The following is a 26,991-nucleotide window of genomic DNA, read 5'->3' as shown; positions in this document are numbered from 1 at the left end:
TTTGTTTAAATCAAAGTTTTATTATAACAATCAAGTGTCTTGAATACAGGGTTTACTTATCCTTGATATGTTAAATTGTGTGATGTAGTGGGGCTGTGCATCCTGCATTACTTAGGTACATAAGTAGAAGATATTTCTTTAGTGTCAATGCACCCAGAGCTCCAGCCGGGTCAGCATTGCTCTGGTTCCTGTTGAGCCTCCTCTGGAGTCCAGTCCCAGCGCCAACATGGAGCATGTGGTCATAGAAAGAGCAGCTGGCCAGCAGACAGGACAGTGAAGGGGCGTCCTCTTTAGAGCTGAAGACAGGGGCTGCAGCAGGCAGGACAGTGGGCGCTGCAATGCTCTCTGGGATGTATCGTCCTGCATCGTCCTCCAAGGAAGTATCAAAGCTGGCTGTGGGAGATTCATACTGAATCCTCAAGTGCCCTCCGCTCTCTGTGAGGCTTTCCTTGGGTTCTGCAGTGACATTGGAGCATGGGGCCGCTTCCTCCAGGGACAGGTGGGACCAGTCGGCTCCGTACGCCAGAGAGTTGTGGAGTATGTAGGAGGCTACCACAGGACATGCTCCTCCACTGGCCTCTGGAGAATGACATGAACACACTGATGGTTTGATAGGAAGAATTCAGGGCTGTGCTGACAATTTTTTTTTTTACATTTAAAGCTTCTATTCAGGATCTGTTCTCCCTTAAGTTGAATCAAATGTCTTCAATTAAGCTTAACATTTTTTGGTATAGCCCTACTGTACATAAACTGCTCACTATTAGGTGTTCTGAAAGGCTCCATTTCAACCACAATACATAACTTTGTATATAATGTCTCAGGTCCACTGACAGTTCCCCAGTGTATATACCACCTAATGGATCTCCGTTCATTCTGTAATTAAGATTCAGGGGGGGTATACTAGGAAGCAAATTTAACAGATTAAGGGTTTCTTTGACTTAGCTGGCTCGACAAAACTAAAACTCGTGATGAGATAACGGGTTCTACAAAGCTGGTTATCAACTCTCTTTGTGAATTTGGGCTTTCCTCTTCAGGCTGTGTGCGCACTCACATAAAATTGGGAATTGTTCAAATAAAGGGCGGTGCCGGACATCAGCGAACTGGGGTTCTGATTGGCTGTTTTCGTCTCCAATCATATCTTCGATCTGAGATACGGAAAGAGAGGGATTTTAGGTTGCCATCAGGCTGTTGACGGTCTTATATACATCATTGGTTGGTTTGGTGGCACATTTGTAACGCTGTGCAAACTTGAGCGAGCACACAGGCAAACGTGAGCGTTTCAGAATTTCCTAGCTAAATAAAAAATTATATTAAACTAATCTTTCAACATTCGACTACATTATTCAAAAGTACAGTAACTTATAATAACACGGGAATAAACGGAGCGCTCCCTCTCCTGACAGCCCGTCAGTATCATGCAGCTCGCGGATCCAGTAATGAGTGAACCGACATAAAACAAACATATCTATAACTAGTTTAGGTAGTTTGAGAGGTAGCCTAATTAAAATAGCTACGTGTGATATTCTAACCTGAAGTGTGTGTTTTGCTCCGCTCACCGCTGCATGTGATCATGCAGAGCTGCGTGTCGACTCGTCAGCACCAATGAGGGCACGAGATAAGTTTGTGCCCAGATGGAAGGCTGACAGGCAGGTAGGCCATCCAGTTACTTTAGCCGGGCCGGATGATTGGTCGTGCTTTTTACAGCGCCACAGCTTCCACAGATCACTTTTTTATGGATTTGTTGTCAAAGCACTTCAGATATTCATTGCTATCGGAACGTTAAGAGCATTCCATGGAATATAACAACAAGTGTATCTCGAGCCGCTTTCTCAAACTTACCTACCCCACCTTTAAGTGTTAGACATTATAATTGACTATTCTTGTCTGTCACATACTCTTCTTGTCTGTCACATACTATTCTTGTCTGTCACATAAGTGGTGCAACTGATGCGGTATTGCGCTAAGGGGAAATAATTTTGACCGGACATTTTGACCGGAGAGATTTAGATTTGCCGGTTTTCAGCATATTTTACCGGTCAAAGTCCGGTAATCACCGGCTAACGGAAACTCTGATTCGCGCAAACTAGGGACTAGGCCCAGATCCTTTTTGGTGTGAAACCAAGACCCCGGCCACACGAGGACGAAAACGGCTAAACGCATAGGATTAACGCAAACGCAAACAAGCTTCCGTCCACACGCAATAGTTATCCGGATAGTGTCTGTCCACACGAGACCGCTCCATTTAGCTCCAACAGCTGGAGAAGCTGCAGTACATAGGCAGGAGCCTGTACGTGGCGCTGTAACTTCCTCCACAAAAGCAGCGAAGAAGCATGGTTGTCATGGTTGCCCTTCTGTTTATTCTCCGCGGTGGGGGCCGAGGGAACCGGGCAGAGTTTTTCGCCAGTCAACGTGTATTAAAGTTTAAACCTTCCGACAAAATTATAAAAGTGCCGGTCAAAGGTCTTCTTTGTTATTTATTGAGCTTTAAAACAAATGAATAACGACTCTATATAATATAATAAAAAAATACACGGAGCCTCTCTTTTTCCTCCCTCTCTTTGGACAGCGTCAGTGTCTGTCTCATGCAGCAGCTGATCCAGTAATGAGTGACCCGGCCGACAGTAAAAATAAACATATTTATAACTAGTTTAGGTAGTTTGAGAGGTGTCTCCGTCCTGTCAGATTAGACTTCTCTCGCGTTTATGTCCATATCGAGAGAAAGATAAATAATCTGAATTCAGTGTGCAGTTTACTTTGACGCGGGGGTGAGCAGCAGAGGTGGGGAGAGGCGGGGCTATTGCGCAATCATTATCAGAAAATGATCGCTGAAGCTGCAGTACATATCCACAAAAGCAGCGAGTAAGATCCCCCCGGATGTGTAAGTCTGCTGTAGATGTTGCACAAAGAACTGTAGCATGGTCAGTAGCGTCCGGAGCACGATAGCAACTCTGCGATCCGCCATTGTTGTTGTTGTTGGTGGCAAAACACATCAGCAATGGCACGGGGTACGCGGAGGTGAGCAGCAGAGGTGGGGATAGGCGGGGCTATTGCGCAATCATTATCAGAAAATGATCGTATTGGGCGCACACACGGAGCTGTTTGACCCCCCAGAGCGTTGCGTATGCCGTTCTATCCACCTTGGGACCCGTTATCGTTTCCTCAGTCGTTTAGTGCCGTATGCGGTCGTCCTCGTGTGGCCGAATGGTCAATATGACACTAAACAGTAACGCAAACGGCCGTTTTTGTCCTCGTGTGGCTGCAGCCCAAATCTCCCCTCACCCTATCGGCCTAGTTCGGGGGGAAAAGTACTCCGGTGTGAAAGCGCCTATTAGCCGCTTTCACACCAAGTACTTAGCCGGTACTTGTTCCCCCCCGAACTCTTTAATCCCTCAAACGTTCCTAGTAGATAGCGTTCTCACCGGAATAAGTCCCTGAGGGAGGATTAGGCAAATGAAGCCGCTGACGTCACTTCTTCTTCTGCTTTGGGTTTACTGGCAGGCTTACTTTGTAGTGGTTTATCTGCTATTTATCTTTGCACTAAGGTGTGTCTGCTGCTGAGCCTATTCACTATGCATACGACACACCTGGGACAGCGTGATGCTATTATTGTTATTATTCCACTATTGTAATTTTGCCTGTCTTGACTGAGAGAGAGAACCAAAAGCACTGTACAAAATATTAGCTTTATTGTCAATTTACACGCTGTTCAGATACATCATAAGAGCTGTGCGTGTGTCTTTACCGAACAACGCTCGTAAACTTTGGAGCTGGGGACTGGCTTCAGTAGAAGCTGCTGGGTCGCGTCTTCCGAGTAAATCGCCAGAAGCGTCGACACATCTAATGCGAGGAAATGCAATGGCGGCTTCACAATACTTTTCGGAGTTTTACGGGGCGTGGTTTGCAATTCGCCTAGTGATGTTTGTAAGAGAATATTTTAATCTGATCTGTTTATAGAGTTTCCTATAGTTTCTTAGATTCTGTGATACTGCAAACATGTGTTTGACTTATCAGTCAAAGACTCCTCTGTAAGTTGAGGTCACAGGTCAAACGCTTCTCCTATATCCATGGGGGAGGGTTGAGGCTTGTCTGCATCTCTTTGAGACAAGTAGACTATTGTCTCCCATCTGCTATTAATTAGGTAAACGCGGGCTTCTGGGGGCCCGCCTCTCCTCGTGTTGTTAGATGTTTTGTGTCTTTTGGGGCAGAGATCATGATGGTGGAGCACGGGACAGTGTGAAACTAAGTGATCTCCCCGGCCGTATTAATGTACTGTGATCAATAAAACTCTCAGTGCTTTGGCTAATGACGGTTCCAGACTCCTTCATTCTACCTCAACATTGCAACAACAGAAGTTTATCTTCACAGTTGGCGTCTACGAACAGGATACCGAGATTTCTTCAGAAGACTGGTAAGTGCTTTTTTCAAATCTATTTGAACAACTGCCTTACCAGACTCTGTGATTGACGGTATCAAAATTACTTGTGAAACTGCGCGAGTGCAATTTGTTTTGGTCTCTTCACTCTGTACATTTGAAGGCTTAATCATAACCTGAGGAATCGGTGTCTAGGGGATTCTATCCTGGCCGGTTTTTCCTGTGATTGTTGCTGGGGCAAGTGCCAACAAAAGCAAGCACAGCTCATGTATAAAACAATAAGAATATTTGGGGCTAATAAATAACCTCGGAACGTCAACTTTTAACGATTTCCGCTGTGTGTGTTTTCTAGAATTAAATTACTGGACAATCACACACTGCAAATATTCGGAGAGACCTTAAGGAAAGCATCAGCAAGGTGGAACCTCTGTTTCAAAAAGCAATGTGAGGATTTGTAATTGAAACAAATTGCCGAATTCTGGAGATTTCAACGGGTTAAATCAGACCAATCCGTTTTCGGGTGTCTGTTCAAGCCTGCACGAGGGAGGGCGAATTCCCCTCCCCCCTGTGGTGAACGGCACACGAGGAATGTTTAAGAACACAGACTTGTATTTTCTGTTAATCACACCATAAGCTCAAGAACTAAATGTGCTATTAAATGGGAAGGGTGGTGGCAGAATATTACATTCACACTGTTTAATAAACTAACGGATTATTGAATTGGATATTGTTTAATAAAAATAAGTACTGAATTAATTAAGAAAATCTCTGCTCTCGGTCGGTTGAGCAGTTTTACCACTACATTTGCATAGTGGTTTTGATTGAGAATAAGGTAGTTTATTGCTCATCAACAGATTACTAGTAAATATGGCTGAGAAGAGCCCATATTAAACAGATATTTCAGTGCTCCCGTTGACGTTTCCGTAATTTCGGACTAAATTAAACTGGATGAATTTTTGGCCAGGGCGCTGATTTGTTGCGGGTTCATGTTTGTTTGTATAATTGTTTCGTGTTTGTTTGTCTACCCGCCGTCTTGTGCATGCTTTGTAACAACTAATAATGAATCAGTCCACAGCCAAGGTAAAATGAACTAAACTTTAGTTATCTCACCAAAAGTAAATTACTTGAGAAAAAATGCATGATGTAGGGACAAAATTATACATTGTAATCTAAATTTCCGCAAAAGGAAAATAAATAGCAAAAGGCGTCTTACACCCGGGAACCTCAGAGGCATCACTGCGGGTCATCTGTCTGCTCAAATAGGTCAATGTTGTATTATTTGTTTCATTTATTATTAATCTATGTATTGTACGGTAATAATGAAAATAAAAAAAACCTAATGTATTGAACACATTCCGAAACAAAGCAGATAAGACAAGACTCAGACATAATGGTGATTGAACTTTTTTGCACGGTTGCTGCAAAATGAAAACTTTGTCATTATCTGTTTCCAACTGGCCACTGGAATTGGAAAATTGATATAAGTTGAAGTTCAATTACAGTTTTAAATATAGTTCAACATTCTTTATTAAACTGTTTCAAATTATTTCTAGTCAAAATCCCCTCCCTTTTCTTTACTCTGCTTGGTGCTGCAGAAGAAAATAAAAAAATAAAACGCAAGACACGGGGTCAGAGACAGGCTGACCTCTGGAAGGAAAATAATCTGAAGCAGACCACAGCACGGTGCATTGGGGGTTTTATGGCCTGAGCACAAAGGAAGATCTAATTTCAGCAGTCAGTTTTTTTTTTTGGCAGAACTTTTAGCACTTTGAAAATGTATTTTCATGCCTCTGTGCAAGGCTTAGTCTTTCTATCTGTATAGCCACTGGTGTAAAGTAACTAAGTTCATAAACTCAACAAGTACTATACTTGGGCACAATTTTGAGATACTGGTACTTTATTTGAGTATTTAAAATTTTTGCTATTTTATTTTCTACTCCACTACAGTTCAGTGGTACATGGTGTATTTCTACTCCACTACATGTATCTAATACCTTTTAGTTACTTTCAGATGTGGATGAATGATGTGAAATCTAATCAAGTGTTGAATCAGACTTTAGTTCCACCTGGAGTAAATCCACCAGCTACCCTGCAGTATACAAAGTCATTCAAACTAGCTGCACCTTTACCAGCTTTGATAACACTTTCATGATCAATCATTATAAAACATATCATATATAGTATTCTGAAATAAACCAATCTGCACAGTGACTACTTTTACTGTCGCTATTTTCACTATATTTTGATGACAATACTTTTATACTTTTACTTGAGTAACACTTTGAATGCAGTACTTTTACTGTAACTTAGTATTCCTACACTCTGGTACTTCTACTTGTACTCAAGAACAAGATCTGAGTACCTAAGCTAACGTTAGCCAGAAACCTTCCATTTTGACACAACAGAACAATGGGGTAATGTAAAGTAATTCACACAGCCTTTTCCCGAGGAGCAGCAGGTTCAGCTTCATTTAAATATGTCGTGTAGTAATACTGTAGATGGATTTATTTTTTTCCTCTCAAGAGAGAATGTGTATTTTATGTTAGTATTTCAAAAAATCTCCTGGGGGAGAATCCCCCAGACCCCAAGCGGCGGTTGGGTTTTCAGCATGTCACACTTTCACTTGTGAGGAAATGGCAGGATTGGCTCCAGGTCGCCCTTTTTATTTACTACAAGACAAATGTTTTTATTTTTATTTTTATTTCATACAGTTCAATTTGGATTGAGACAAGGAAATAATCTAAACCTCACGCGTGGCGTTTCACTGACAAGGGAGCGATATAGCGTGTATGTAATTACATTTCAAATACTGATTTGAGCCCCACCACTGTATGGGTTAGCCCTACCATAGATTATCCAACACAAATACTCTGGAGCCGATAAGTCAATTAGTTGCTTATCGCGACAGGCACACAATAAAACAGTGGAAACAAACATGTGTTTGACTTTCATTAGTGAATGAAACTGTGTGCCCTTTATAGTCTGTGTCCAATATTGTGTATTTGTATATATATATTATTAGGGCCGGGACTTTAACGCGTTAATTAAGATTAATTAATTACACAAAAATTAACGCATTTTAATCGCACTTATTTTTGCACCGCGGAACGTTTCTCACTGGATGAGTTTCAGGCGTACCGATTATACTGGAGCACCAACTAACGTTCATGACTTCAGACACAACAAACCACAGTGAACAACAGTGGGAAATGTTGTTTTAAAAAACGGACGGATGGAAGCGTCGATAAGAGCACGGTTGTGTGCAAATTATGCAAAAAGGAATTCGCATATCACCGCAGTACATCAAGCCTCAAGTATCACCTCAATGCAAAACATATAGCAGCTAGCGTGGAAGCTAGCGTGGACGTTAGCCTCTTTTATCGCGTTCACACCAAAAGAGCCGGTACTAAAATTAGTTCACCCCACGAAAGTCCCTGCTAGAGAGCAGGGACTTTCGTACGGCTCTCTTGTGAGAAGAGAGCTATATGTCTGATTGGCTGGGCGGATTGCAAACCACGCCCCGTAAAACTCCCAAAAAGTTTTGTGAAGCCGCCATTGTCGCCATATCCTCGCACTCGCATTATTAGCATTAGCCCAGCGCAGAAACGCAGAGAGACTAACTTATGGCAACACAAAATAAACATGGGAGCGGTGGAGATGAGGAGGTGTCGGCATTCTGGCGATTTACTCGGAAGGCTTCAGTAGAAGCTGCTGGGACTCCCAGCAGCTTCTACTGAAGCCAGTCCCCAACTCGGGGGACTTCCGGCCGGGGACTTTGGGCCGGGGACTTTGGGCGGCAGTATACGCCGTGAAGTGGTTTGCGGCCTGCCAGTAAACCCAAAGCAGAAGAAGAAGAAGTGACGTCAGCGGCTTCATTTGCCTAATCCACCCCCAGGTTCAAAGAGTTCTCATGAACTAAGTTCTCATGAACCTTTGTGGGAAAAGTACTGCGGTGTGAATGCGCCTAATGGTACACTAAAATCCATGTGAAAAAAATTGCTTCTCACTGTTCTTAGGTCAAATATTTATATGTGATTAAAAATGCGATTAATTTCGATGAATTAATTACAAAGCCTCTAATTAATTAGATTAATTTTTTTAATCGAGTCCCGGCCCTATATATTATATATATATATCCTAAATATATGCTAAGGTCCCGCTACTGACACGATAGCAGTCACTTCGTGCGCTTGTGTGTAATTAAACCCATGATATCAAAATCTCACTCCAGCCAGGTACCCAAAGTTAGCAACCCTGTCCATACCCCAATAATATTTTATTGCAGATCACATGAATCACACAAACGACCTATTTTGGATTCAAAACGGCAACATTTCCCCAAAAGATGACAAGTTTGCATCCCTGCTTGTTATCGTTTTCATCACGGAGCTGGAAATATGGTGTATTGATTACTGATCTGTGCAAGTCAAATTTGTTAACTGACTTTAGTTCTAATGTTAATGTTAATTTGATTTCAACCCATAAGTAATTATTTAAATTAACTCAACATTCCACATGATGGATTAGTGTTCCACATTTTTCACACTAATTTGTTTATGATTAGGCCAATGGTAAAGAGAGACATTGATGACCCTGTGTTTTTTTGTTAGCACGTGGTTTCATTTTGTCTAATGGCGTTGGACAGCTTCACTAAGAGTCACCCAGTTCTACCCTGCTACAGTCCGGCTGAGTGCAGTCACAGAGATGCTATGGCTGCTCTACATGACATTAATGGTTTGGTCCGAGAATGGGCACCATTTCCTGCACCCAGAGAGAATGACGGGCCCACACTGAACATTACAGCCTTGATACTGTCTCACGTGGGTCTGCTCCCCCCCACCGAGCCATGAACTGAAAGCTTGACATCTGCTCTGAACACTTGGAACTGTCACACCAGCACCAACCCTTGGGTCAGTTAGATGAGACTAACGGCTTCACTTAGGGCATATGGGTCAGAAATATGACTCTCGTTACCACGGAGTGGGTTGTATGTTTTTTAAGGCTATTCATACTGCTATGCAGAGTGAAGAGCCCCTACTATTTTTAAAAAATAGGCCTAATGTCAGGGGCCTCTTACTGTCTACTTCTGCATGTATTCACATTATATGGACCATTTTTCCACCTGGTGAAACTAGAGGCTGCACGGAACTCAGGCTACAATACAACCATTTTGTTCTGCTCTAACGATTCAATTTATAGATTCTACATCAAAATAGTTCGTTTTTATTGTTTCCAATGATAACGTCACCTTAAGTGGAGGAATGCAAACCTGTTTTCAAATGTAATGTTTTGAATTTCTTTGACATTTCTCAGTAATGACACCCTCAGACGCCCACTATCATTTATGCCAGTGGTTCCCAAACTTGTTTGTGCCCAAGGCACACCAAAGGACAAGTAAAAAATCTCAAGGCACACCTATTGTGAAAAAATAGCCCTTATAACACGTGTTATCACTCATATCATGTAAAGTATCTGTAAATGTGCATAATTATTTACTAATGCCAAATAAAATGTGACAAAGACAACTATATTACGAAATATTTCAGAAATTAATTTGAAACTTTATCAAATTAGGCTTCATCAAAGCAGCAACACACTCATTTACACCAGACATTCTGTGTCATAAAGAGAGGAGGAAAACATGTTCTTCTAGCTCTGATACAAAGATAACATTTGAATTGGATGATCAGATGATTACAGATGTACAATTAATGATTGTTTTTGTATTCCCAATGAACAGATATGTGTTAAATAGTGGTGATAAATATATTTTGTCAGATCAGATTACACTTTCACACTAAACTAATTAATTAATTGATATTTTCAGATTTATAAGGTATTGAACAATAAGATATTTCTAATATTGATTACAGTTGACACTCTGAATAAAGAACAGATGTTTTGATTTTTCCTTTTCAGGTTGTTATACAATAAAATGTTTGATTCTTCCTTTTCAGATTGTTAAACATTTTGAGAATTGTTTAGTTTTCCCTTCAGATTTTGAAATGACATAATGATTGATAGTTGAAGTAATGTAATTAATTAAATCATGCCTTACTCTTGAATAAAGCGTAATGAAGTAAACGTAAAGTAATGTTAAAGATTGAGGACACTATAATTTACAGATTACAGATTGATCGATTCATCACTGTGAATTTATACCTTAACTAGGAACCTTAGCTGGATCTCTCATGATTCTGATTTATACCTCAATTGATTTCTTATAATCCTAAATTCTAATTGTGTTTTTAATAAGTTTGCCTTAAAGTAAATCTTTGAGATATAAGCTGATTTAGAATTTGTGTTTGATGAATGAGATTAACTGAGTGATAAATGATAAAAGATCTTATTTTTGAAACATATATTTTGCTGTAATATTTTGTATCCCATGTGTTTATTATTGTGCCTTTTGACAAAAGATGCCAAGCACTGAAGAGAGATGATTTTTATTATGATTGACTGTGTTCAATCATGGTGATTGAAGTGTTTTCAATCTTGTTCTACTTTTAATGTAATGAATGTATCTGAGCCCACCCAACTCTGAAGACGCTTATTGATTTTAAGTATTGACTGAAATATTCTTAGACTAATGTTAATTGGTTATCAATAGATTGATAAAAAGAGTGAATCTGTAAGAGAATATTTTAATCTGATCTGTTTATAGAGTTTCCTATAGTTTCTTAGATTCTGTGATACTGCAAACATGTGTTTGACTTATCAGTCAAAGACTCCTCTGTAAATTGAGGTCACAGGTCAAACGCTTCTCCTATATCCGTGGGGGAGGGTTGAGGCTTGTCTGCATCTCTTTGAGACAAGTAGACTATTGTCTCCCATCTGCTATTAATTAGGTAAACGTGGGCTTCTGGGGGCCCGCCTCTCCTCGTGTTGTTAGATGTTTTGTGTCTTTTGGGCAGAGATCATGATGGTGGAGCACGGGACAGTGTGAAACTAAGTGATTTCCCCGGCCGTATTAATGTACTGTGATCAATAAAACTCTCAGTGCTTTGGCTAATGACGGTTCCAGACTCCTTCATTCTACCTCAACATTGCAACAACAGAAGTTTATCTTCACAATGTTAGTGTGGCCGACACACCCACAAACCATTTCCTCCTCAGGAAAGTACTACCTCTCTAGCAGGGACTATCTGGGGGTGAAAAGGTTTGCGCGAACTAGGGACTAGTTCCAGATCCTTTTTGGTGTGAAACCAAATCTCCCCCCCTATCGACCTAGTTCGGGGGGAAAAGTACTCCGGTGTGAAAGCGCCTATTGTGTTCTTTGTAACCAAATATCTCTCAGAGGGGCGTGGGGAGTGGCTCCTTATTGTCATCTAAAGTAACAGACAGAGAATCAGCCCTTTTGAAACAGGGCTGAAACAGAGGGGATTATGGCATGCTACAATGCAGGATCTGTTTGGTATTTGGAGCCAAACACTTCAGAAACATGTTTTGACCTATAATATATTGATTAAAAACAGTATAATAGGGGACCTTTAAAGAATTTATATAACCATAATTTTCAAAAATAACTGATTTATCATTGTGAGTATAAAACGACAGCAAATAGTAAAGATATAACTCTTTTATAAATGTACCACAAGTGGAAACTTGAATTTAACCCTTTTTTTCTCATTCATTTTTGCTAACCAAATCACTGAAATTACTGTACGTTTTTTCTTGATTCACTTATTGTTTGTGCTCGAGTCACTACACTTTAAGAATCAGGATTCCAAACCTAGGTTAACTAACAAAGTTCATAGAAACCATCCAGAGCAGGTACTTCCTCCTGCACACTCACCGAGGGCCTGCTGGCAGTGGAGGATGTGGAAGTCGTTGTGCATGCAGGCGGCCAGCAGCAGCTGCTCGTGGGTCGGATGCCACTTCAGCCTCCACACCCCGCCCCCCAGCGGAGTCTCACTGAGAGGCTGCCGCATGTTCCTGCCGTCCCACAGCAGAACCTGCTCATCGTAGCTGCAGAACCAGGGAACCAGGACACAGACTTTCACAGAGTTCACACTAGGGGTGTAACGGTTCACAGAAGTCACGGTTCGGTTCGTACCTCGGTTTGGAGGTCACGGTTCAGTACGGTTCGGTACAACAAGAAAAAGCAAAAAAAATCCCAAATGCATAATTCCAGGTTTGTTGTTATTTATGTTTGAACAGTAGTGCAAGTTTCAGTTTAAAAATAAAGAACTCTGACATTTTGAATAATGAACTGTATTAAACAGTTAAAAACAAACCATACACAGTACACTCAGATGGCCATAGTATCTATAATGGCTGATGTCAAACAAAAAGGTTTCATCAAGCTGTAAGCTAAAAATAATGTCTTGAAAATATTACATCATAAATAATAAGAAAGTGTTTCAAGAGCGCAAAGTCGTTGAAAAACATATGCCAAAAGCTTCCGTTATTTATTTTGGTCTCTCGGCTCTCATGTCTATTGGCTTCTTAAAAACAGCGGGGATCAGCTGTTGAGCAGCTGCTGTCTTTTGCCGGGCTCCGGTGATTGGCAAATCTGGTGATGCCTTCTTTATGATTTAGCATGTTTGGCGTGTGTTCCCATTAGCATACCGCACCACTGTAGAACAACGCCGACACACCATCCTCGTCCGATCCACCACTCGCACACTCCATCGTTATTGTAGTCCACAGGGAACCCGAAATGTTCCCACACAGCTGATTTAAAAGAAGCAGGTGGGTTCTAGCTCCTGTGTGTTATCTGAAATCGCCATACTAACTTCTCTTCTTCTTGTAGTTTGTTCGTTTTGTTGTTGTGTTTCTTCTTGTTCTTCATTTGTTGTTTAAGGGCAGCTGGCAAACAGCTTTTAGGAGCAATACCGCCCCCTGGATTATATATAGTGTAGTGGATACTACCCTGAATGACAGACTTTTTTCCCACTCGTAAAAAAAAGGCGTATTCGTCGTGTGACTGCGTGTGCCGAACCGTGACGTCCGAACCGTAACGGTACGGGACGAATACGGATACCGTTACACCCCTAGTTACACACATTCAAGGACTTTCGAGGCATAGTTCCCTCAAATTCAACAACCTAACACGGCATAGTTTGAGACACTGATCAAATATATAGTGCAAGCGAATGGATATAAATTCAATCAATTTAAATGACTTGTAGATCTTTGAAGGCCTGGATTTTACCCTCAAATTGACACATTTTAGGGATTTCACTGACCAGTGGGAACCATGCTCACATTATGTCACAGAAATAGTGAGACCAAAGACAGGAAGCAGTGGTAGTAAACAGACAGTGGAAAAGGTCATTCTCAGATGACAACAAGTTATCACAGATAGTTAATTGGGATGTTTACCTGCCTGTTGCCAGGATATGTTCTCTGTGCGGGTTGCTGTGAATACTGCACACACCCATTGAGTGCCTTCAAGAGAACAAAGTGGAGAGTGTTATGTAGCTGGCCTCATTAATGAGATGGATGACAGCAACTTCAGGACTCACCTTTTACTGGTGAAAGTGGGGCAGGCCGGACCGGCCCTGAGATCCCAGCCTCTCAGTTTGCAATCATCACCGCCTGTTACACACACAGGGAAACAGAGAGAGGACGCATACACACAGGCAAACAGACATTATCATTAGTAAAATCATTCAAATGAGTTCCCTCCTATGCACCACAAAGGATGATTAGGCATTTACACATCCAGTAACAATAGATTAATAATATAATCATACTGTGCAATACTGTGCAATTTTTGTAATATCAGTATCAGTCTGCAGTTTATGTTAGCTGATAAGTAATAGGAAGTTGCAATAGAGAAATGCTTAACATAAATCAAACAGTTTGTAAAACAGTTTGTCCTTACGGAGAGCACATCAATGATTTTGAACTGCAAACTGCCCTGCTTGGTAAATGAAGGGAATTATAAAAATTGTACAGTATGTCATGTGTTTATGTAAAAACAGATCAATTTATGTATGATTATCAGATTTTGGTAATTTTCAAATCAACCTCTTGACATCAGTAATAGTTGGGATCAGCGACGTGCAGTCAGGGGAGGCAGGGGAGGCAGAGCCTCACCTGTCATACTCCAATGTAACGGAAAAACAACTAAAGAAAAACTAAATAGTAAATAATAATAACATGTCTCCACTGATCTGTGTTGTAAATGTGATTTCTGTTTGATTCCAATCGCTTTTTATAGTCAAAATTAGCAAATTTGCCGAGCTCCGCTACAACTACATGGGAAGCGATGAGGAGTGAGGCAGGGACGAGCTCTGCTTCTCGTAAGCCCACAGTAACTGGCTGGAGCGCGGGCACTAATGTAGCGCGGGCACTTATTTTGTGAGCGCGCTCAAGCCAGTTACTGTGTGGTAAGGTGAGGCACAGATGAGCTCTGCCTCACCTCAGAATGCGTCACCCCACAGAAACTGGCTGGAAAGCGGGCCCTAAGCGCATGCCTGCACCCATCTCACTGTATGTCACCAATGTAAGGTTTGTAGATTCCCCTTTATTACATTTATCCTCGCCATCCATAGTCTCTAAATAACTTATTTCACGTATATATGATATTTAGGCTCGCTGGTCTCATCATACAACGGCAATGAAAAAAGCACCAGGGGAGGCAGCCATAACCTCTGCCGCACTGAAGGGGGCCCAAGTGAGGCCACCAGGTCTTGTTGCTACTGTTATTCTACGCAGAGACGGTATAGACGCGAACAAAAGCTAGACTTTGAAACTAGAGGAAGATAAGGAGGACTTTTACAAAATGTAATGGAGATTGTTGTCCAGAAGGATAGCATGGACTTCATCTTCAAGTCAAGGTAAGACCACAATTGTAATGAAAATGGGATCTTACTAAGAAAGAACAATCCAATATTTAGATTTTGGGTATCCTTTTGTTGAACAGTCTGTTAAACTAAAAACGCTTTTGAAAATAACCAATATGTCGATTATGGTCAAAATATGATATTTGTAAATCTGACTCTGAAAGAGTCAGTGCCTCACCAGCCATGAACCTCACCGCAGGTCACTGGTTGGGATCTATATAATGTTTTGTAAATAAATCAAGAATTCAGCAATATCTATTCCAACGTACAGATTATTCTGAAAATAATAAACATCCCCAACCTGCTTGGGACTGCGGGATCAGGTATATACAGTATACCACTGCAACAAGAGAGGATTAGGCCCCACAGGGGGAAAAGGTCCAAACGTAGAGCATGAAGTCAAATCATAAGGACATGCACCATGCTAGAAGTTGTTTCCCTCTCAAAAGATTGGCATCATTCTCAACCTTTGATCTATATTGAAAATTAAATAAATAGAATGGTATTTCGCACTATTATTGAATGCTTATTCTTAAAGTTTTGACCTGAGTTTAAAATGGAGATTAAAAAGAACCCCCGCTCCCCTTTTTTCTCCTTATTTCCTGAGCCAACACTCTACACCCCAGCTTTCCTAATAATAACCATGTCTCTGGTAAGCACATGCTAACAGAGACAGCTCACTCTGAGCTCTGCCTGAACAGGGCACCATGCTGCACTGACACTAATGTCTGTTGATGGAGATGTAATATTGCATGTGTAACATTATCAATTCATTAATTAAGGATGTTACCTAAGCTAAACTATGCAAGGATATACAAACATGCTATATTGGTTACATTTAGGCAGGCTGACAGCCACGGTAAGAATAAATAATATCTGCGTAGGGACAGCCCTGGTTAAAAAGGAACTGTTTATGATTTGAAAGAGTGTTACCAGAGTACACCAGCTGTGTGTCCCAGTAGGAGAAGCAGAGATCCAGGCCTCGAAGTCATGAGCCTTCCACTGGGAGAGTGAGACCAGAGCGCCTTCAGCCAGAGAAAGCACGCTGACGCAGCCCGCTGAGTCACTGCACACCACCCGCACATCACTTGCTGCTCACACACACAATTAGTGATTTATTATGAAGACATGCCGTCAGAACAACATGAACAAGTCTGTCCGAGGCAAACACATAAACACAAACCTTTGAATTATGTTGTTCATATTTAACTGTTTAGGCAAAATCTCAGCAGAGTTTTTATTGACCTCCGCTGTCACTGCAGCGGGAAAATAATCTCATCTGCTCCTTAGACTGTAGCTATATATAATAATAATATATGATACAAATAATATTAATACTTTTAATAGTAATAATAATATATAATTATTATTTATAATGATTGTGCTGAAACAGTGATAAGTGAAAATTATTTTCTTATATGTTAGTCTCAAGAAGGTTGGTGACCCCTGTTTTAGTGTATCAGGTCATATTTTGCAGTATGTGTTGTGCACCGACAGAAATGTTGAGATAGTCACATTTTATGTTGGTTGTATTGTCTTCCACTTCCTGTTTTGTTTTGTCACTCACCGTTTTACCCTAGCCTCATCCCAATACCCCTCCTCGACTCCTCCTTTCCCTCACTCGCGTCCCTTCCTTGCATCTTAGGCTCCGCCTCCGTAAGATGCGAGTGAGAGGACACAAGGGGCCCTTTCTCACTTCTCTTATTTTTCATTTCCTCGCTCCTCGGTCTCTGTCTCACCGGAAGTTGATTTGTCTGCGCCATCTTGAGTAGCGTCTCAATGGCCTTATTTTTGCAGGAGGAGCGAGGAGCGATAATGGAGGAGCAATAACCGAGGAACCACCAGACCATCCTCTGATGAAATCCTCAGACACTCGCCCCGCCCCCTTACTGTGTATCGCTCACTGATTGGACGATGCAGTGCATGCACTGATCTGATGCTTCTTGACATGAGAGCAGTTTCCCAGCGGAGTGAAGAAAATACATGAACCTCACGGGAGTCACTCCTCAGTTTATACTGTGTTTTGTTTCAATTCATGTTTCATTTAGTTACAAATATGTGATATATCTGAACAACAACGTGGTCAAAAATCATTTTCTTCATTTATTGGAAACATTTTCACGATCGCTTTTTTTCGTTTATACATTTTAAGAATGGCATTTATCTTTTTTGAGAATGAGTTCTTATTTTATTTTATTTATTGGGGTCTACAACAGATGATACACATGTTTGTGTCAGTAAATGTGTACTAACAGAGGCGGGTGTGTGTGGAAATAACGGGGGACAGAGCTGCGTCAGACGATCAGCTGTGCAGCGTCATCACAACGGACGTCGCTTCACGTGACGCTCCGGAGGAAAGGACGTCCCATTGCTCTTAAAACTAATTTCCCTGCTTCTCGTGGTTTCCTTGCGTCCCTCCATGCTTCCCTGGTGGGAGGGGACTAGACGCAGGGACTAGACGCAGGGAAACGACGCAAGTGAGGGACGCAAGGAATCCATTTAACCGAAGTGAGAAGGACCCAGGGAGGAGAGGCGAAGACAGAGGAGTCCTCAGGTATTCATTGGGATGTCCTCGTTCACTCAAACGTCACTCTTAAACGACGTCTGTTAATGATGACATGTGCACAGCTGTATCCCCTCTCATCGGGCTTAACTGAATAACTCCTTAGAACCGGCCCATTTCCGGTTAAATATTTAAATGAATGAATCTTTCTCTTGTTAGTCAAGGAATTCAATGATGGTTGGTCCTGCTTTTGTGTTCCGTTTTGGTGTAAAATGTAGCCTACATTTAAATAAAAATATAATTATAGTAATTTAGAAATGAATTGCACATAATAATTCCCACGGAGCTGTGAGCACTTATACATTTATGTGACGCTTTTCCACTCATCTTCCAGTTGTCGGTTTTCCTCTGTTCAAATGGACCAGCTGTGAAGGTGGGGGCGGGGCTTTTATACGCGAGTAGTGAAAACACTTCCGCGTAGTCTGCTCGCGTGTATCCTCCCTTTCGTCTCCTCCCTCACCCCTCCTCGACTCCTCCGTGTGCATTTCAGCTATTGGGACGTCCTTCAAAATGGCGTGTCTTGATCGATTTCCGGGTCAAGTCCCGGAGGAGGGGAAGAGAGGAGTCGAGGAGGGGTATTGGGATGAGGCTCCTGTCATTCCAGGCTCCCTGATTGTCTACCTTTTGTGTGTCTCCCGTGCTCATCAGCACCAGCCCCGCCCCTGATTGTCTCCACCTGTGTCTTGTTGTCGTGTGTTTCAATTCCCCAGTCTCCCAGTGTTCCTCGTCAGTTCGTCTTGTCTCATGCCTAGGTCAGATCTATGCTCTCCTTGTTGTCAAAATATGTTGTTCCTTACTACGTGAGCCATTTTCTTTTGTTCTCTTTTTGTCATCTCATCCAGAGATTTGATAGTGATTATTTTTGTTCGTCTATTGAAAATAAAGTATCTTACAAATACTTTACCTCTGTCTCCTGGGTCGTGCAATTGGGTCCTATACCCTGAGTATCTGAGTTCGTAACAGTATGCAACAAACATGTTTTTCTTGCTATTCTGTCCCCAAAATCTTTTGAACAGGGCAGATATGATTAAGAGGGACAAGTTTAAGGAGCCGTGTTAGGACTAAGTATTATGTCCCTACTGCAGACATACTGCATGTAACAGTAACACGTTATAATAGATACATAGAAAATGTGATGTGAACTTTGATGGAGAAAAACAGATGCAGATCGTTTGTTACCTGTCCATTCTTCCAGTAGACCAGTCTAAAGACAGAGCCAGCCGTTCGGCCCCCACCTCCAAACTGCACAGAGGGTGTAGGCTGCGGCCCCCCTCCTACTAGAAACACACATCAGTGAGTGCAGAGGACCACAACAACACAATATATTGTCCATCTATTGGGAAGGGATCCTGGTGTTTTGTCAAATAGAGAAAACTCTGCTTTAAAATCTAACAGTTCAACACGGCCCTGCTAAACATCAGAGGCACATATGGTTGTGATGTTCTCATACTTTTTTTTGGCCCTTTTGAAAGATCCATGTCTCCAATGCAGCACATAACCTATTACGTTTCCCTGATCCATCTATTTTGTTCTTTGGCTATTTCCTAAAGGCAATGCAAGACGAGACTGTTTGTATTTACGGTACGGACAGCAATGAAGTTGCTATTTGGTATACAAACTCAAGCCGTCTGATTTTGCGCATTGTATACAGTTTTTGCTAACAGACACATGAAGCAACATTTATAAGTGAGTTTATTCAGAGTTATGTTCAGCATTTATGAGAAAAGGGCTCATATGGACTTCTTATTGTTGGAGAAAAACTGCTTTTAAATCAGTTTTAATCTCAAAGGCTGATGTATTCAGCGATCATGTGTCAAAAACTGGTTGTGATTCTACTGATGCCACATTTCTCACCTGACTGTGTGACAGTGTGTACAGCTGCAGCTCTCCGTTGGCAGCTGCCAGTCCCAGCACCGCCTCCCCTGACACCGGCACATGGCACCTGAGAACAATAGCTACAAAATGAACAGGAAGGAAGCAGACGACGAGGTCAATAGTTACAATCGTCAAAACTATGGTCTTTTACCATTTCAAATCTAAAATAGCTGCTGTGTCCATGCGCTGTAGCTCAGTGAGAGGGGGGCTCATCGATACTCTCTCGCCGAAATTCAAAAAGGTACAAACGACCGGTCCGGCTCGGTGCAGCATCCTCCTCCCCAGCCTGCAGGAAGAATGTGGAAGTGAAATCATCAGTCAGACAGCAACAAGAGGAGTGGCTGTAGCTCCAATATGTTCTGCTGCAATTCATTATATCCCAAATAATCATGTAATAAGTATGTGCAATACATTTAATTACAATAATATTTATTTATTTTTGATTCGTTGGAATTCAAATGAAACAATCAGAATCAGGTGCAAATAAGCAGATATGTGCAGAAGCAATGTTTCTGTGTACAATAACTCCTCCAAAAAAGGTTTGATGTCGTGCCTTTTTTTTTTTTACAGACAGGGAATATATGACAGGAATAAAGTGAAAACAGGTCAGATTAGTTTCATTAATGATAAAGTTTCTCTTTTATTAACCTGACACCACCACTCCACATATGTAATTATATATATTAACTGCTTGTGTTTATGTATACACTGTTGATATGTACACAGGGGCGGCGGGTACTGTAGGCTAGGGAAGGCGAAGCCTTCCCAAATATTTGTGTCACTGCATCCTGGTAAAATAAAAATATAATGTATAATGTTTGTGTCTTTGACATTAGCGCAGCTATGCAGCCACCTGTGCCCTGTACCACGAAGCCAGTTCAACAGACCCTGATATGCTTGAGTTATCTTAACTAACCCTAACAAACGAGATCTCGCTAAACGGTCCTACGGCGCTGGTTATCAACTCGGTAAATCAAGCCAGGGTTTCTCTCTCCAGCTGAGAACGCGTTCACGTGAAAGGGGCGGGGTTAGCAACATTTGACCAATCACAAACATGGACAAGCATACTGACAACGCAGTGTCATACTTCATTAATGAAAAGTAAACTATAATATTAGACAAATATGAAGAAGTTAAACTTTAAACATCCATGATGACTAGAACACATAATCCAGGATACAAGCCACATAGTTTCACCTGCAAGGTGAATACAGAACAGCTGGTTAAAAATAAACTACAGAGTGTTTGAATGCGTAGGCTACATTAACAGGTTTATGAAGACACGAGTGGATCTGACTTTAAATTACATTTGTCTCGAGTGTTTCGTCAACTTAACGTGTTGCTTAAAATAATACTTCTGCATACAGTATGTGACACTGTGAGTGTTGCACGGCCAGATACGGCTCAGCTGACTCAGATAAGGAGATATATGATACATTATGATATTATATGATTGATGATGTGATATGAATGGTAAGTGCGACACGTCCGTGACTTCCCTGCATAGGCCTACGGGTCAGTGTATGTTTTGGTCATTGGATTTTCTTTTCACAAATGGATATTCAAAAACAAAAAACGACTGGACATTTGATTTTCGTTTTCAAATTGAAAAACCAAAATTGAAATACAAGGCATTTTTCTTTATCATGGTCAAAAAGGGATTTACTTAAAAAAACGGGATGATTTTCATTTTCTACTTCTCAAAACAAAAAATAAAATCACTAGAAAACAGAAACAAAAAAACTACAGTTTTTTTTCATATTCTGTTACCTTACAAAATAAGAGCGCAGATCAGGTCAGAATCTGTGTAGTCTCTCCCAGCATACACGCGGTTTGATTGGCTAGCGATTGTACGGGCAGATTTGCATAAACGGGATTTCATTGGCTGACGCTTCCGTCGAGGCGTCAAAAGTTGAACATTGCTCAACTTTTGACGCCAGCAACGCTCCACGTCGCTTCCCAAAATGCAGTTCGGCTAAAAGTGACGTCACCCCATTCAAAGTGAATGGGCAGAAGCGTTGGAAGCTTCAACACACGCCGCTGTGTGGACGGGCCGTTCATCTTCAAGTCAAGGTAAGACCACAATGTAATGAAAATGGGATCTTACTAAGAAAGAACAATCCAATATTTAGATTGTGGGTATCCTTTTGTTGAACGGTCTGTTTAAATGAATTGAAGCATCAGACTAAAAAAGCTTTTGAAAATAACCGAATATTTCGATTAAGGTCAAAATATAACATTTGTAAATCTGACTCTGAAAGAGTCAGTGCCTCACCAGCCATGAACCTCACCGCACGTCACTGCTCTTGACCATTTAGTAAAGTGAAAAGCAAAAAACGCCTTGCAGACGCTCTTCCGTTCACTTGTTTAAAAAGAAAAACTAATGGACCGGAGAAACACGGATTCTGACCTCGTCTGCGCTCTTATTTTGAAAGGTAACTTCCGGTAGCAGAATATGAAAAAACTGTAGTTTTTTTGTTTCTATTTTCTAGTGATTTTATTTTGTGTTTTGAAAAGTAGAAAATTAAAATCATCCCGTTTCTTAAATTTAGTAAATCCCGTTTCGACCATGATACAAAAAAACGCCTCGTATTTCAATTTTAAAACGAAAATTAAATATCCGTTCGTTTTTGAATATCCATTTGTGAAAAGAAAATCCAATGACCAAAACATACACTGACCCCTATGGCAGTTTAAACTGTATTTCCTTTATCCTGTAATATGACTTGATAGCTTTAAACTCCGCACACAGAGCTCTGATTGGTCAGCAGGCGGTGCTTTCACTGAGTTGATCTCTTATCTATATAGACGCCGCAGTCGGGCAGCGCCAGGTAAAAAAAGTTATGTAGCCTTCCCAAACCAGAGCCTCACGGGCCGCCTATGTATGTACAGTATATTAACTGTTTATAAAAAAACGTTTCAATAGTTTTATTTTTAACTAAGGTGCAATGCATTGTTTACATGCTGCTGTGAAAAAAAGCAATTTCCCAATTTGGGATCAATACAGTCCTCTAATCTTATTTGATCTCATCGCTAACTCAGGTTAGTAACTCTGCCCACACAACAGGGATGGGATGTCCTAGCCCAGGACATCCCATAACCGAGGTTACGGGTGGCGCAGTGGTCTGTGCATCTGATCATCAGATCAAGGGGGGTGCTGGGGAACTCCAGTTCGAAACCCGCTCCTGCCGCCACTGCGTCAGGCCGTTGTGTCCTTGGGCAAGACACTTCACCCGGATTTGCTCCTGTGGGTATTGTCCACAGTACATGTATGATATCAATGTGTACTTGTAAAAGCGCCTCGATGACTTCGAGGCGTGAAGATGGACGGTGTGGCGCAGTGCGCTGTGCAATGATCATCAGATCAAGGGGTGAAACCCGCCGCTGCTGCGTCTGTAAAGCCGTTGTGTCCTTGGGCAAGACACTTCACCTGAACTTGCTCCTGTGGGTATTGTCCACAGTATCTGACCATTGCATGTATAAAAAATATGTGTAATGTGTATTTGTAAGTCGCTTTGAGCATCTGGAAAAGCGCTATAATAAATGTAAAGAATTATTATTATTATTATTACAGACAGAAGTGTCCCAGGACTCCTGAGACACTTCTGTCTGTAACCTCGGTGTGTAACGCCACAGTGGCGGTTCTACGGGATGGCAGCTGCCACCTCAGAAAAATGCCTTGCCACCCTAGTTGCCACCCCAGTTGGCAGCTTTGTTTTGAAAGAAAAGTTGTGGCTCATCGGAAATTTATGAGAGAAAATCTCTAATGTCCGAGTGCAAGTGAATGCAGCACAAGACGCGAGCCTTGTAACCCCTCCCCCGGCCCTGGCGCGAGGTTGAGGCAACAACATTAACATTAGCCTTTCTGCTGGTCGCTTGTTAGCAGACCCTTCACGCGATGGCAGAGCGAACAGGTACAGGAAGGGCCCATAGTGATAGCCCTATAGTTTAAATCTACTACCCACAAATAAACATATGGACATGGGTTACTATTTTTTTTAAATGGTTAATGTATTTAGGAACCTATCCATGTGATTTTAAGTGGGGGTGGACCTCAAATCCTCTAGGGGGTCCGGGGACATGCTCCCCCAGTAGATTTTTTTTAAACGTTGGAGTTAAATGCATGCAAAATAAAGAGACTACATCTATGAGAACACCTATATGAAACAGAACTGTATACATTTCAATAATCATAAAATCACTTAACAGGCCATGCCATCGGGAAGCCCCCCGGTCCTCCCGATGGCCAGTCCGGGACTGGGCACAGGAGGCATAGAGCGAGGGATCATTGTCCACAAGTTAATCGATCGCAGATGGCGTCGTGGTCACGGACGAATAAAAATAAAAATAAAACTTAGAAAAAAAAAACGAAATGGGTCGCGAAATATACTTGGGCGGCCGTTAATATACCTGGGCGGCCCGCCCAAGTATAGTCTATGTGTGGGAAACCCTGAACTGTTTGCAATGAAGTTGTGTGGCGCTGAACTGTTCCTTTGATTTATGATAGTAATTACTTTCAAATTTGAAGGAGGCGAGCAAGCATCTTGAGGAACATTCATCATTAACTCCTGAGTGGAGCCTCGCAGTTTTTCAGCTTGATATGTGAAGCTCATTAGATAGCCAACATGTATCTAGCAATGTTTAGCAAAATATTAGAAGTGAGGCTACTAGACTAACGTTAGGCTTACTGTAATAGCCTCACTTTTAATAGTTTGCAAAACATTAGCTAGCACTAGTGTTTTGCAGTTGCTAGCAGCTTATTGGGATGTTATGCTAGATAGACAGGCATTGTTTTGATATAATAAATTAAGCAGTATTGTTAGTTAAGCATGTCAGCCTGCAGCCCCACTTTTAACTCTCTGTCTCTCTCTAAACTCATTGTAGATGGCTGCACTAAAGAAAAGGGCACAGAGAGGAAACCAGTTGTAAGATGTTTAAAAGTTCATTAAACATAATATATGCTTAAATGCATTTCAAAGAAGTTGTGTTGAGTTGTGTTGGAGTTTGTGTTATTCTACATTTTGACACCAAGATTTTCTGATTTTACTGCAAATGTATATCGGTTCCAAATATCGGTTATCGGTCTCCTTGATTACTAATAATCGGTATCGGTATCGGCCTTGAAAAACCATATCGGTCGATCCCTAGTACTTATTGCAGCAGTCTGCATATATTTGGTACTCCTGCTGGTCTAAGAGTGAGACAAACTCATTCAGTTAAAATTCATTCAATTATGTCTGCCACCTTATATTCAATTTAAGGCTTTACTGATGTGCCACAATAATATGTCACTAGGGATGCTCCGATCGCCGGAATCAGTATCGGCCGATACCGATCGCCGATCCGATCAAGTGGGCGGGGCCTAAATGGAAGATTTAAACATCACTTTAAATCTTCCATTTAAAGTGATGTTTATAACTCAGTTAATGGGGCTCATTCACTGGAGCTTCCACAACAACAATCAACTTAATTATTACATTCAAATGATGTACATTATTCAAGTTTACATTCACTTTGGATAATAACACGGGAGAAATTAGCAGAAGCACTCTCTTTCCCTCTCTCTCTCCCCCCTCTCTCTCTCTCCTGACAGCCTGTCAGTATCTCATGCAGCTCACTGATCCAGTAATGAGTGACCCGACAGTGAAGAATAAATATATTTATAATAACTAGTTTAGCTTGTTCCAGAGGTAGATCAAATAGCTAAGTGTGTTAGGTCTAACTCTTGTGTGTTTCGCTCCGCTCACCGGGTCCGTCACAGCGGGCGGAGCTGCAGGATTTCTGCTTCACACACGTTGCAATCCGCTATTTTACTGTCTTTTTCGGACACCTTGAAATACTGCCAGACCGGGTGAAGCCATTTTGGCGAGCTTGTTTTGCCGCACACAGAGAAAAGTGTCATGTATTTTACGTCATGCGATCGGCATGTTTAGAGAGCACCGATCGATCGGTAGTAGAGAGTGAGTATCGGCCGATCTCGATCGGTGACCGATCGATCGGAGCATCCTATATGTCACCTAATGTTATTGAGTTAAAATATAAATATTGTGGCTTTCCAAGTTAACATTGATTGATATGACTGCGATTAAATCAACATATACTTCTGCCAGGGGATGCCACCCGTCAAATTCTCCTGCCACCCTCTTGCCACCCCATGAATATTTTCTAGATCCGCCCCTGCGTCACACTCACCCCTTTCTGCAGCTGATAGGTCCCACAGGCCAGGAGGTGTTGCATGGAGGACAGAGGACACCACTCCGCCGTGTCGGCGCTCAGCTCGGTGTCAAACACCTGCAGGTTGCGGGTCCTCGACTTCCAAGCCATGGCCCCCTGCTTTGCATAACGTCACTGTGCTGGTGCAAAAACTAAAAGACAAAAGTTATCCCGTTACGTCTCGACTGTATAACGAGTACACTCAGATATATCTATCTAGTAGTACATAAAACCGTAAGCAATAGTTTAAAGCTAACTTCGAGTAAACTAAATCTGAGCTAACTGAATAATCTGTGGTAGAAATAGCTAGCAGGCTATAACGTGATTTCACTTGCTGGAGTATCACACAGCGCTAACTGTCAAAAGTAAATACCCTCACAGTGAGCGGATATTCAACTGGTACACAAAGATAGCAAAGTTAAGTTAACATTTGTTTAACACTTAATATCAACAGGACAATTATCAACAAAACTCACATGTGAGCCAGCTCCGAGACGACAGCTTTTTACGTAGTTACGTCATAGTTCAGACGCAACAACATTGCCCAACCCAATTGTAGGCACGTTTTATGTTGAAGGGCTGCACCGGAAGTTCTAGTTAATGGTCACGATCTTCATGAGTAAAAAAGTGATCTTTTTACATCCATGGTAGTAGTAGGCTGTCTATATTTTAAAACTGTCTTTGTATGGCTTTCTAATTTGTTGCATTGCTAATGCCGCTGCCTTCAATTTTGATACATTTGATGGGATGTTTAATAATATTGGATGTACTCTGCCAGTTCCAATATGCAGTAACATTTACAAATGTCACTGTTATAGTTTTATCGTCAGTGTACATATTAGTCGGACATTTACAGTCGGACAGCACGTTTCCGGGAAAATGTTCAAAATAAATCTTAAAAGATTTGAAGGCAAAACGCTGTTTAATGGTGGCATCTGTTGGCCAACTGTTGGTATTGCATATTTAAAATGAAAAGCAAGACCATACGACTAATGTAACAGTTGCTCAAGCCTTGTGTTACTGCTGTAATTTATAAAATATATAACGATATTTTTTCTAAAGAAACTCGCCTGTAGTCCAATATTTTGCTTTTAAAATGTGGCAGAGCGATGCGTGTTTGAGGCATGGTTTGACGCTCCTAGGGCCATGACGGTCACGTGATCTTTGCAGTT

General features: G+C 41.5%; 1 protein-coding gene across 1 annotated transcript; it reads right to left on the bottom strand.

Annotated features, from left to right (window-relative positions):
• On the bottom strand, positions 1-26,839 carry LOC117541205 (diphthine methyltransferase-like). The gene is given in 13 exon segments (XM_034208361.1): positions 1-226; positions 229-579; positions 12,168-12,340; positions 13,700-13,765; positions 13,843-13,915; positions 16,102-16,137; positions 16,140-16,255; positions 18,911-19,005; positions 19,586-19,673; positions 19,758-19,823; positions 19,825-19,892; positions 25,799-25,971; positions 26,296-26,839. Coding segments are annotated over 12 exon segments (1,320 nt in total). The 5' UTR covers positions 25,931-25,971; positions 26,296-26,839; the 3' UTR covers positions 1-170.
• Between the last annotated feature and the right edge of the window lie 152 nt (positions 26,840-26,991).

This window comes from Gymnodraco acuticeps, unplaced genomic scaffold (assembly GCF_902827175.1).
Source record: "Gymnodraco acuticeps unplaced genomic scaffold, fGymAcu1.1, whole genome shotgun sequence".
Taxonomy (NCBI): domain Eukaryota; kingdom Metazoa; phylum Chordata; class Actinopteri; order Perciformes; family Bathydraconidae; genus Gymnodraco; species Gymnodraco acuticeps.
Note: the sequence above shows the minus strand (reverse complement) of the source record. Positions and strands in the feature narration are given on the sequence as shown.